The sequence below is a fragment of the Anopheles arabiensis genome, chromosome 2, assembly GCF_016920715.1.
Source record: "Anopheles arabiensis isolate DONGOLA chromosome 2, AaraD3, whole genome shotgun sequence".
Lineage (NCBI taxonomy): Eukaryota > Metazoa > Arthropoda > Insecta > Diptera > Culicidae > Anopheles > Anopheles arabiensis.
Window position 1 is genome coordinate 10,693,339 of NC_053517.1, and position 12,632 is coordinate 10,705,970.

Consider the following 12,632-nt stretch of genomic DNA (forward strand, 5'->3'; position numbering starts at 1 on the left):
CAACGAGTCGATACACGGAAACAGTATAGGTGGAAAAGGATTTTACCGATAACGCCAAGCACAGTGGGATCAATAAAATTTAAGGATTTTTTTTAAATAGCCTGAAAATCTCCTTTCTTTTGTAAATCATGTATTATTTTTATATTGAAGCCAAAAGCGACTGAAAAGGAAAATAATACAACTTCTCCAAGGTCTAACCCAAGTCAGTATCATTCTTCCAACAAATCTTGTTTTGGCACCACTAACCTTCCCCATCACACGGAGAACTACTGCCGGTGGTGGATTTTTAACAGCCTCCAGCTTTGCACGGTACACCCGTCCGGGTGTGGAAAAAAGTCCAGGAGGTCTGGGTGACACATTCGAGCGATTTCATTAAAAAATATATATAACGTTATCCAACTAGGTCATCTTGTTATGTTCGTGCTCGCTTCTGGCGGATGCGGGATTGGAAGCTCTGCTTTCTTGCTCTTGTATGCGCTCCAAGTGACCTTCCTTTCTGATTGTGGGGGGAGGGGGGAGAGATGTTTGAAAAACTGCCAGCGGGGTCTTTTCCACCGGCAGTCCTGCCTTCACGATACAATGTTGCAACGAAGCAGCTGAGAGAGGAGGACGGAGGGATAATTCGCCCTGAGAATGACTCGCATACGGTGCCGTGATCTTCGTGATCCTTGAGCTTCGCCTTTTCATCCTCTCGCTTTCCTTCTCTCTCTCTTATATGCTCCCTACTGTGGATGCGGGCTACCCGGATGTGGACACATCCTGTTGAGTGTCGTCTGTCTGCCTTCAGGTGGTAAAACTGTCCTGCTCCCGTGTCCTTACCGAACCAACCATTCGTTTCTTTATCTGTTTTATATACATTGCACATCCGTGTGTCACACGGATTCCCCTTGCCAGCGCAACGGGGTCTTTTGGACAGTAAAAACAGCCTCAACAACAAAAAAAAGTAAGCAGAAGAAGCAAAAAAATGACACTAAAACACACCTCTCCCTTTCGGTCAAGCTGAGAAAGCAAACTGCAGCAGAACGTACTGGCACTACGGGCCAAATGCTGAAATGTTTGCATTTTTGCCAAGCACGCTGACGAATTTGCAGTGCGCTTGACCCGGTTTGACACGCGGCGGCCTGCGGGGTAATCGACGGAGTCGCAATCGTTCCCTGACAATTGCCTGCCGGCGTACTGCGACAACCCAGCACAGTTCGTGTTCGTGTGAAACGAACAAAAAAAAAAACGGACGGAAAAACTTAACTGAACCAAATCAACTGACCGAAGCGCGCCAGCAGATTAGGTTGAGTTGGTGTCGTTGGGAGGGTTTTTTTTGCTGCGTACGTTGTAGTTGTGCCACCGTCATCTAGTGGCAATCTGAAGTGGTCATTTCTTGCTGCAGCCGTAGAGCGCAGAGCAGTAGAAATCATGTCACAAAGCTGAGCTGCTCTCGGGCTTAAGAAATAGGGGAATGGGGGTTTTGCGCAAACAACAACAAAAAAGGGGCAACAGGGCTTTTTGTTTTATCTTCCACTCCTGATAGTACCGACCACTGGCAATTGCCGGCTAGCTTGATTGGCCGGTAGATGATGGAGCAAAACACAGCTTAAATTGCTTACGCCGTGGTAGTTTGTTGTGGTAGGATTGTGTTTTTTTATGCTGCAAACGGTGACATTTGCTTCAAATTGCAATCAACTCGTTGCAGTTGAGCATTTGGCTAATGCGTGGTGCGCAACGGTCCCGCAACAGCGCATAATTGGGTTTTGGGGAAATGATTGGGTCCCGTAAATAGCTCATTAAAATGTAACGTAACTCACTAACGATTTCCTGACGCTTGTCTGCACTGGGCTATTCGCCAGTAGTTGTGCACAGGTACAGATGATTCGCATGTTCAATTGGCAACCATAACGTGGCGCCCCTCGTATTTGCTCGTATCGCGGCACATTACTCTCCAGAGGGCAATGAGATTGGCTTCTACCCGAACGCTACGCGTACCCCAGAGCGGAGATAAATATGTGCACTCAAGTACCCAGGAGAATTTGATGGTACTCATGTTGGTTCGGTTTTTGTGCATGACGTTTTTTTTTCTTGCTCCATCGATTGACGTTTCGGATGTTACCAGTATCTACTCCAAACCTTCGCCGGTGTTCGGTCGAGCGGGCTATCTTTCCGGTTCGATACGCAGGCTCGGGTGCCCATAATTGGGTTGCCCGCATCACACTGGACCGGTTGGGGAAGAGGGTGGCGGTCTGTGTGGCAGCGAAGGTGCGCTTCGATGATGTGAGCTGGCAAAGATCGCACTGCGCTTTTGAACGGACCATAGCGTCCGCCCTTTGCACTCTATTCGTGTGCCTTGGTGCGTATCAGTACATGCGTTACGCGGTCGTGAATGGTTCCCGGGTGAAACATATCAATAATACAGAAAGTTGAATAAGAAGATAGGGCGTGAGTGAGTGCGCCCCAGCATGAGGTGAACGTGGGCAAGAGTGCTGCCGCCGGCCACATCAGATACAGCCGCAATGGCACATACACACACGTGTGGGGCTAACGATTATTGCCCAAAGTCGTGTATCGCGTTAGAGAGTTCGCGAGAAATCCTCGCCCGATGGGTCCCATTTTGGAAAAAGGGCAATATAATCAGAAGACTTGACCCCGGGAGGCGACAGGATGGGATCGTGTTTTTTGTCCTGTTCGAGGGCCACCGATGTAATAGGGTCCGTTGAATAGGGTCGTGCCCACCGTCGCGTTCATAAAACGGGCTCCATAAAGCTGCGATACGGTGCGCCCGGTCCGTGCTGATCAACCCCGTGTTTGCAATTGTCGTCATTATGCGAATTGTTTGCTGCCTTTGCTGTTGCTGTGCCGTTTGCTCTCCATTCCGGAGGGATGGCTTCGAAAAGGGTATAGTACACTGCCATGACTGCAATTCTGCTGCAGGCTGCACGCTGGAGCCTACGAGGATCGTTGAGCAGCATGCTGATGAGCGGCGTTTCTGTCGAGCGCTTCTTTATTTTAATTCATATTTTCTACACCCCTTTTTATTCGAGCAATGTTTTTCGCTACGGGAGCCCTGTGTACTCTCTGCTCGGGTGACTCAGTTGTGCTTCGATAAAGCCATTCAAAAGCCACACAAAATGGATACAAACTATCAGTAAGAAATGAGAAGAAGGCACCTTTCTAAGGCGACATTAATTGTCATTTGCACGTTACATCTACATGACTGTATACGATCAGCCAGCATACGCTTGCAATGTCGTGTTATTCCACTTCAGTTTTGCGCTCGTTGTGACGCGAACAAATTATTCAATATTTTCCGTTACTGCAGCCCGCTGAAAAGACTACTACATGCTCCGGTAGCTCAGTTGTGCTTCCATAAAGCCATTCAAAAGCCATACAAAATAGATACGAAGTAATATATAGTATCGTAAAGAAACGAGAAGAACGGATCTGCAGTTGCGTACAAATGAACATTCACGCATCCCTCTCCAAGGGACAGGCGTGCAAAGGGGTGGAAGCGTGCGCCCATGATTAATATCTGCTCGAATGGGCGCTCCTACTTGACTCACATTCAGGTGGCTGCTATTAAGTGGACGTTAAGGCCGGATTAGCCGATGCACACGCATGTACCGTTTGCTCTCCATTCCTGAGGGATGGCTTCGAAAAGGGTATAGCACACTGCCATGACTGTAATTCTGCTGCAGGCTGCACTCTGGAGACTACGAGGATCGTTGAACAGCATGCTGATGAGCGGCGTTTCTGTCGTGCGCTTCTTTATTTTAATTCATATTTTCTACACCGCTTGTTAGGCGAGCAATGTTTTTCGCTACGGGAGCCCGGTGAAGAGATTACTCTCTGCTCGGGTGGCTCAGTTGTGCTTCGATAAAGCCATTCAAAAGCCACACAAAATGGATACAAACTATCAGTAAGACATGAGAAGAAATGGTTGTGTAGTGATGCGAGCGCGCCGACGACTCCGATCCGACTTCGGCTACTGTTATTCCGATTCTGATTCGAGCAAAATAGGAACCATTAGTTCCGCCAGGAGTCAGAGTCACCCGTGGTTGGATTCGTCCGGAGTCGGAGTTGGTCGGTGTCGGTCGGAGTCGGAGATGGTCGGAGTCATCCGAAGCTGCGGTCGGTCGGAGTCCGGTGCTATGCTATATGTATGTGATCAAGTCTCCGGTCGAGTGCGGATGGTCTGCACTCCGGACGACTCTGGATGACTGAAATTCCGAACAACTTTGGGCGATTCTGAACGACTCCGGACTACTCCGGATGACTCCGGCCGACTCTGGACGACTGCAACTCCGTTCAAATCGGGATGATTCCGAACGCCTCCGGTTAATGCTGGGCGGACCTACCTTCCATGGTTCGTTCCGAAATTTTCGGAGTTGAATCGGAGTATCCTTCGGATATTTGCCAACTTTACCCATCATTAGTGGGAAATATGAGTCGTCCGGAGTCGTCCAGAGTTGCCCAGAGTCGGCCGAACTCGAAGTTGGTCCGAGATATTTCATGTTGTTTTTTCCCCTCTTTCGCTTTGCGCCTGCACCTCTTAAACAGACCTTACTTTCGAAGAATAGCGGCTTGAGTCGACCGGAGTCGGCAAGAGTTGGAGTAAGATATTAAATGACAGCCAACAAAAACATTGCACCGGGCGACTCCGTCCGGACTCCGCATCCGGGGACGACTCCAGATGTCTCCGGACGACTCTGGACGACTCCGAACGACTCCAGATGGCTCCGACTCCGAACGACTCCAGGCGATTTCAAACCTACCTTTCGGAGTCGGAATTGGAATAGACTCCTGATTTTTTGCAACTTTACCCATCACTAGTACGGGCGCTAGAGTTTGTAATTCGCGCCTGCGTGCCCCCTCCGGGAGTGCCGATCGGCTAGCAATGCACACCCGGTGCGCCGCAACATTCCACGGCACGGTGCTGCTAACGAACGTTCATCAGGGGTATGTGGTTGTACGCACAATTCTGCTCACACATGCAACACGGAAGCTGCCGTTTCTGCACGAAGGGAATATGATGGCCAACATGCGGGAAACGCATGAATTGAAAGGTGGGCTGCCTTATCAAACCCCCAGAATACCACATTCCTAGCTGACTTGACGAGAGAGAGAGTTATCGTCAGGTTCATGGCAGCAATGTCGTCCCCGGGTTCCCTGCGGGCAGATAAACAGGTGAGGCCTGTGACAAACGAGATTGAATGTACACCGGTGAGTGGATGGTGGTTGAAGGCGAAACCGGTACCGCACAGCAACAGGGGTACAGTCGGCAACACACGCACGCACGCAGATTGTGATTTCCCCTTTGTCCGATGGCACGGAGTGCAACCAAAAGTCGCGGTGAAATGGCCTGGCCGGAAAGGCCGCCGGGATGTCGGGGATGACTTTGTGTCATCCCGAGTGTTTGCTCTACTCCCGTACTACCTTGCCGCATTGGAAGAAATCGAGCAGAATATGTATTTCTGCAGCCCGAGCGCATTCATTCGTTGGCCCAGCCGGGGGATGAACCGACAGCATCTCGTTAGGCTGTAGAGCTTGACGTCGTTGATTTGAAAGTAAATATGATGCGCTTCAATCTGGGACCGATGTTAGCTTCCGATATGCAGCTGGAACTCGGTACGATTGGTGAGTCGGCTTGTTTCAGCGCTCAATAGTCGAGGTAATTAATTGAAACCCGTCCCACTTGGTTTGCTCATCTAGGCAATACTAAGATGCAACTTGCAATGCTTAGGCTTCGAAGGTAGTATTTTAAACATTTTAATTGAACTTAAACAAACAAAAGTAGCATATGATGAACATCGAGCGGATCAGAAACTTATCATATTAAGTGTATTAATGTGTGTTTGTGTGTGTTTTGTGTAACTACAAAACGGCCTGTGTGCGTTGCAGATGAGAGCAGCAAACAAGGGAACCCCCCTTCCAAAGCTCGCGCCCCCTTTCGTGCATGCGTGGGGCGTTGCGGTCGTTCTATATGCGCATGCAAAAAAAAAGCTAGTGACATGAGGCACCTACCCCGGTTAGGTACGTTTTCCGGCTATCGTCTAGTATCGTCCTGCCGATAATGTCATGTTTGCTGTTGCATAATGAATTATGCAGCGCTGTGGGTGTCTGATTTGCTGATATTAATTTGTAATCGGGATCTGGAAAATGTTAAATGGAGAAAGAGTGAAATAGAGATAGAGAGAGATAGAGAGCGAGGATAGCGAGATAGATAGTGTGATTGTGTGTTTGTGTGTGTGTGTGTGTGTGTGTGTGTGTGTGTGTGTGTGTGTTTGAACGATAGAGCGACAGCTGTACGGCGTTCGAGATGGATGGATGGAAGGAAATAATGAAGCTAAGTCGACTGAAAGATGAGCCGAACGGCAGCCGCACTGTATTGCTCCTTCGCTTCGGGCGTAAAAGAAAGCCTGCTTCATTAATGCTTCCATGTGCGAGTGGAAATGGGAGAGGGACAGAAACCAATGAGCTATGCATACCGGTGCACAAGCGACACACATCGTACGCGGCTGAATGAGAGCGCGGAATAAAAAGAACAACAAACAAAACCAAATTGAAAGCACAAGAAAAAGCGAAACAAATATATATGCAGACAGACAGGATCATGAAGGACCTCTTCTTGCGAGGGTTCCTGTTTTGCTACATTCGAAGCCGGGCTGTAGGCAGCAGTAGTGCGAGTAAAACAAAAACATATAAATCGAACCAGTGGCGCTCAAGCAAGCGAACAGCAACGAAAGAACTAAAAAGCTGTACGGTTCCGAGAGGGAATGTTATCGATACAGGGATTGCACGAGGGCTTATGCACGTCGCGACCATGTCTGTGTCTGTGTGTGTCTGTGTGTGCCTGTGTGTTACGGATTGGTTTGTGGGCGGGCGATTCGGATTCGGAACCGGGTGGGGATGCAAACGCTTACCCTCGTTCGATGGGACAACGTCCGGGTTCTTCTCGTCGTACATGTCTTCCGACTGGCTGAGCGGTAATGAGATTTTCTCCTTAATTGGCAGATTACCGGGCCGCTTGCCGCCGGCCGTGGTGGTGGTCGCGGTGGTGTGCTGTTTCGCCTGCGTTGCCCGCAGCTTGAAGGCGGCCGCGACCGCGATTATAATGCAGATAAGCACCGTTAAAATGCCAATAAATATCCCGATCGATACGATCGGCGTCAGCTCGAACTCGGCATGCGGTCCTGTGCAGAAAAGAGAGAGAGAGGGGGGGGAGAGGAAGAGAAAGAAAGAAAACGCACACATATATGAGAATCGGATGAACTCACTCGGTGTGTAGGAAGTAATGAGTTGCGATAGAAATGTGATTCGAGATTCGAGGCGGCTAGAGGGTGGACGATCTCTCACGTACATTGGGTATGGGATTTTCAGTTACAGTTTAGCTTTTGTTCTGGTGCTGATTGTACTATTCGATGTAAAGGATCAACAGAGTGAGAGAGATGCAGCATTGTAGAGATGCAAAGGTGTATTACACTAATCCCTCGAACGAAGCGATGGCACTGGAATACTGGTTTCGTTCAACGAGATCTTCATCCGGTCATCGATTTAGTACAATAATAGCACAAACAATCCTTTTCTCTTTTAGTGAAAAACATTAAAAAAAGGTTGTTACACTCTCCCAGCGTTCGATGAAGCCACTAGCGGGCAAAGAAGCGGGCCCTCGCCAAACCAAACTTCCAAGAAGTAAATAAAAATTATGTACAAAAAAACTGAAACGCCCCACCACACCATAAATGCGCTGGGTAGATTTAATGTCAACATTTTCCAGCCCTTTTTCCACCTTTGCCGCTTTCTGCTCGTCGGCTACGAACGATCGGTGCATCGAACATTCGCGCCTGCCGGGTATGCAATCGCATTTTTCACGAGCAGTGTTTGCTGCCCGGTTGACCGATTCCGGTGTGGAAATTGGAGTAAATGGAGTAATTGCATTTACGTGGAAATTTATTTTGGGCTTTGCTGCATCAAGCCCTACCCCTTACTTCCCCCGTTTTGCACGGTGCGATGAGCTTTTGCCTTTTTTGTTGTTGTTGTTCGATAAGCGCCAATGAGGGGGACATTGCTGCATCGATATATTGCGTATCGTGTGTGTGTGTTGCTGCTGCTGCTGAGCGGTCAGCTCAGGCCGCGTTGTCCTTTGTGCGCTTAATTGTTTATGTGTATTTATTTATTAAATAAATCTGTTAAATTAAATTACGACGATAAGGCCGCGAGCGTCCAATGCAGATCCCGCCCGAATGCCGGGGTTCGATGTGGAAGTGAGTGGGGGATTTTTTGTCGTTGTTGTTGTTGTTGCTTCCCTTCTTAACACGGTTGATCTCCTATTATCCTCTTCCAGGTTCGGTTTTGGCGTGTATTATGGTTCCAAAATTTATTTTTGAAGCCCCCCAGAGTGGGTGTTTTTTTTCTGTTTTCAAGCAAACGAAATCTCCATTCCTTTCGCGCAAATGCATTCATTACCCTGCCAACAGCACGCTTGTTTCGGATGGCTTTTCCTCGGCAATCATTATATATGTGTATTTGTGTGTGCTCAATTGAGTGGAATAATCATATGATGGTGCAGTTTTTTTCCCCATCAGCATTGGTTGAAATTAATGAGGAAACAGACATCCAAAAGCATACATTGGTACCAAAACACAAACACACATTGGCGCATGGATTGAATGCATCTTTTCGGCGAAGAGCGATTGGTAAAAGGCAATATTTCTGCAACGAGCTCGAAAATGCAATCGTTGACATGTGAGAGAAAGCAGCGCCTTCGAGCTTCTCCCGTGGCCAACGGCTGCACTCAATCCTGCTCGAGCCATTGTTACGGGCCGGATCAGTAAACGTAAGCTGCCGCTGAGCCGACATTGGTAAATAGGATTGGTTGGGCGATTATTGCAAGCGAACCAAGCGCGTCCCCCGGCCCGGACCGGAGCTCCTTGACGCACAGGCAGTATTGTTGTTGATGAAAGAATGATATAAATATATTTCTATCCAAAAAAAGGACCAAAAAGCCGGCGAACGGATCGACGGGTTGTCGACGGCCACAAACGCTTGCGCTCGGCCATCGCTGCGCCGGGGGGGGGGGGGGGGGTAGCATCATGTAGGAAAATCGTCAATAAATCAATCAACTGGGGCAAGATTTATCGACATTATATGGTGTACACTGTGCATCCCATGCGCTGGAACCATGGGCTGGGGTGTACCTGGTTGCGGGGCGAGTGCCGATCGTTTGCCGCTTGTCGCGCAAAGGCGGGCGGTGACAGTCTTACTGCGATGATGAGCTTTTCGAGAGCACGCCGAAATGAATGCTCGATTGATGTACTGCCGTTGGCAGGGATGCTTACCGAATGATGATGAGGGGGGGGGGGGGGGTTGATATGGGTTCCAACATTGCGGCACGAGGCTATGAATGGCAACCGGGCTGGTTGCTGTTATGAAAAAGGTTATGCGAGTGCCCAACCATGACCCAACAATGGATTATGTTGCATCCAGCGTTTACAGCGGGTGAATCAGTTTTACCAGACAATTCCGGACAGGGTTAAATGTATCTTTCAAAACCCCTCTTTTCGCCCGACAATGAAGCTAGTGCTGGTGCACGTATTGCATAGCTTGGGGCGTAGCGCGGTAAGCACTGCGCGTTGATTTCATTTAGCGCTTTATTTTACTTTATAGGTACCATCCTCACACTCACCCTTCCTTCCAACCCGACACGGACCGTCAGCTTGTGCTCGGGTGGTCACCAACACCGAGGGTGCTATAAATTTGCACGATTTTCGATTTAAATCTCAACCCCATCGGCGCTGAGGTTGAACCAGTGCAGAGCAGCTTGAAGGAAGCTTCAGCAAGCTTCACGCTCCTGGTTGATGGCGCTCCAACTTCTCTTTTGAAGCTAGTTTTGAGCTGTAGGTGGATTACGCTTTTGTTCGGTTGCACTATCGAAAGTTAGATCAAATAAACCGAACCGAAGCACGGCGGTGATGGATCATCGATTGCATTTTGCAATCGCTTCTTACCGCCCATCCCGTTTCCGATTAACGTTCCCGTTCCGTGCGGAGAACGGGTTTCTGCAGCGAGCGGTAAAAAAGGAGGGAGTAAGTTCTCTAACGCTTGGATGAAATAAACGGGGGGCAGGCTCCACACACACACGCTCGCTGCACGTAGCCGGCTGGCGGCGGAAAGTTGGAAACAAAGTTCGTAAACTGCAACGCTGCACACTTCTGGCGAACGCTTTGTAGATGAAGTTTCCCAGTCCATATAACACCTGTTTCGGTTTATTAGAGATTAGAGGGATAGAGGCGAGTGCGAGCTGAGCAATAGATGTGTATGAATGTGCAGGGATGTGTGTGGGTGTGGGTAGTTCGTTCAAATCGAATTAAAATTTCAGATAGCATATAATTCATGAGCGGTATGTTTGCGGGGTTTCGGGTGCAGTGCGGAGTGGCAATGAAACACACACACGACCCGCCACTGCCCGTCTCCGGACGATATACACTTAATCTGCAAGATATGATACACTGGCATCGGGCCGGGCAGGTAATACCTCCGGTAAATCCATTTCGATCAACAATTGAGCCATTGTTTTTAGTGAATAGCTTCGCAACAGAAGATGCTCCCACTGCCGCCGGGTGCAAGAGGGAAGTAGCTTTGCACTAGCTTTTCTTTGTAACAAGCAAGCATTGGGAAGGTTTGTGCTCTATCCTTTCAGAAGCTGCAGCTGCTAGCCGATACGATATGTTTACCATCCTGCCAGAAATCAACACTGCCAGCAGCATACCACACAGCCCTGACCGGGGAGTGTTTTAACGATCGTCCTGTGTGGCGCAGAGCAGCAGCAGCAGCAGCGACGACATTGGTTGGGATGTTGTTTTTGCGTTGCCCGGTTCACCTGTACCCTTGGTGGATGAAGTGGATGGAAATTTTCATATCCTTACACTGCTTTACACATCGGTACTTCGGGGTTTCTACCGTACTGCCACGTAATATCCGTTCGATGAGTGCTTTCCAGGGTTGCCGCTGCGGCTGGGAGTTTGAGGATGAGGATCGGAACGGGCGTGGAGCCGTGTCGTGTCGGATTCAGTCATAAATTCAAATATTTGCTGGATAAATTTAGAAAGCTCATGTACTGGTTGTAGCTCACGCTACGAACGGTACGCCCGCAGCTCTGGGACTAGCTACGGCGGTAGCATGCACACTGTCAGTGCTTCGGTGATGGTTGGGTGCCTTATTGCATTACAAGGTTTTTGGGCAAAGTCGGATGTTAGAATTTGGTAACGTATTTGAGGGATTATTGAATATTTGGTAATGCTTAATTTTGATGTTTCTCTTGATTTTAATTTTCTTCGAAACATTAATCATAAACTAAGGTTTATTACCACCCTCAGGTAATTGGAAAAAAAGATAAACCATTAAAATCTCTTAAAACGCTTAGTTTGTGCAGCAATTTGCATACTTCACGGCGCATTTGCATACACCGCATTGCAGTAAAGCATTTGTACAAGCTTTTAAGTAACTCGGTGATTGAAGCTACACCCCTATTAAAATCATCCAACAGAATTTGCTAGCTTCCAGTGTACGAACAGCAGCCGAAACATCAACACTTCAGCATCCACCAGAAGCTTACACAAACAGTCTTAAAAGCGATTAAGCTTCTATTAAGCTTGCTTGTTTACCGAACGTTGCTTTCGCCCCGCTTGCGTTGGGCGTTATTGAGGATGAGAAAGTTTCCCACAGTAATAAGGAGCGAGGGAAGGAGAGAGAGGGAGAGAGACAGAGACAGAGAGACAAAGACAGATGTGTCTGATACGTGCCCCAAACTAGCAAACAAATTCGCTCGTCTCGTCTCGCCCCGGCAGCACACGCCCGCATTAGGGGCCGATTGTGATTGTGCGAATGAAACTGTAATGAACACTGGATGCATGAGTTATCGCTGCTTAGGTATAAAGTAATTATAATGCACCACTGTTGACCTATGTTTCGGCAGCTTCGGATGGCTGGGCGGGTGCGTTAGGGCCCCGGTGTTTGCACATCGAGATGCAGCGGGGCCCGTTTACTGTTGCATCGTTCATGCTTCGGTGCAGCAGAAGAATGTGTGTGTGAGTATGGACGCAGGTGTGCGTGGAACCGGTCGCAGGAAAGGCAGTTGCTGCAGCGGCCGCACCTTGTGCACAACTCATGAGTGGCCAGAAGCAGTAGCACCGGCCCAGAAGTGATAGTAGATAAATTACTGTAAATATTTTCCAACGAATGAGAAAGTTTTCCAACATTCAACACACACGCTGGCGTAACACCACCTGTTCATAGCTGGTGTGTTTGATCGCAGACCAAAGCTGCTGTTTCCCCACCCCGGCATATAATTGGTTCTTGTTTACACTGTGTGTCTGTGTGTATGAGTGCGCAGCCCGAAACCGCTTTCGGAGGAGCAATTTTGAGGCAACGTTCCTTGAAACGAGCGATGGCACCCACCGGGTGGCTGGCAGCAAACCTTCGCATGGATCGCAGGTGCCGGTAGCATGTGTGAGCCGGTTAAAATGGTGCGGAATTATTTATAACTTTGTTTGACCCACAGACGCTCCGCCACTGCCGCTGGACAGCACGCCGAGAGCCCGCGAAGGTAGTAAGGCTAAATTTAATTTCCAACTTGCAGCTAGCAGCGT

General features: G+C 48.8%; 1 protein-coding gene across 4 annotated transcripts in view; it reads right to left on the reverse strand.

The window, feature by feature from the left end:
- The window catches only part of LOC120894809 (hemicentin-1), a 186,170-nt gene that overhangs the window by 11,632 nt on the left and 161,906 nt on the right, over nt 1–12,632 (reverse strand). For 3 of the 4 annotated variants that reach the window (XM_040297639.1, XM_040297640.1, XM_040297641.1), the window contains exons 15-16: nt 6,909–7,178; nt 6,010–6,137 (exon numbers count right to left, since the gene is read on the reverse strand). In XM_040297639.1, coding sequence (XP_040153573.1) covers nt 6,010–6,137; nt 6,909–7,178 — 398 coding nt within the window. The remainder of the gene's footprint in view (nt 1–6,009; nt 6,138–6,908; nt 7,179–12,632) is intronic. The other variant, XM_040297642.1, reaches the window with a different exon arrangement.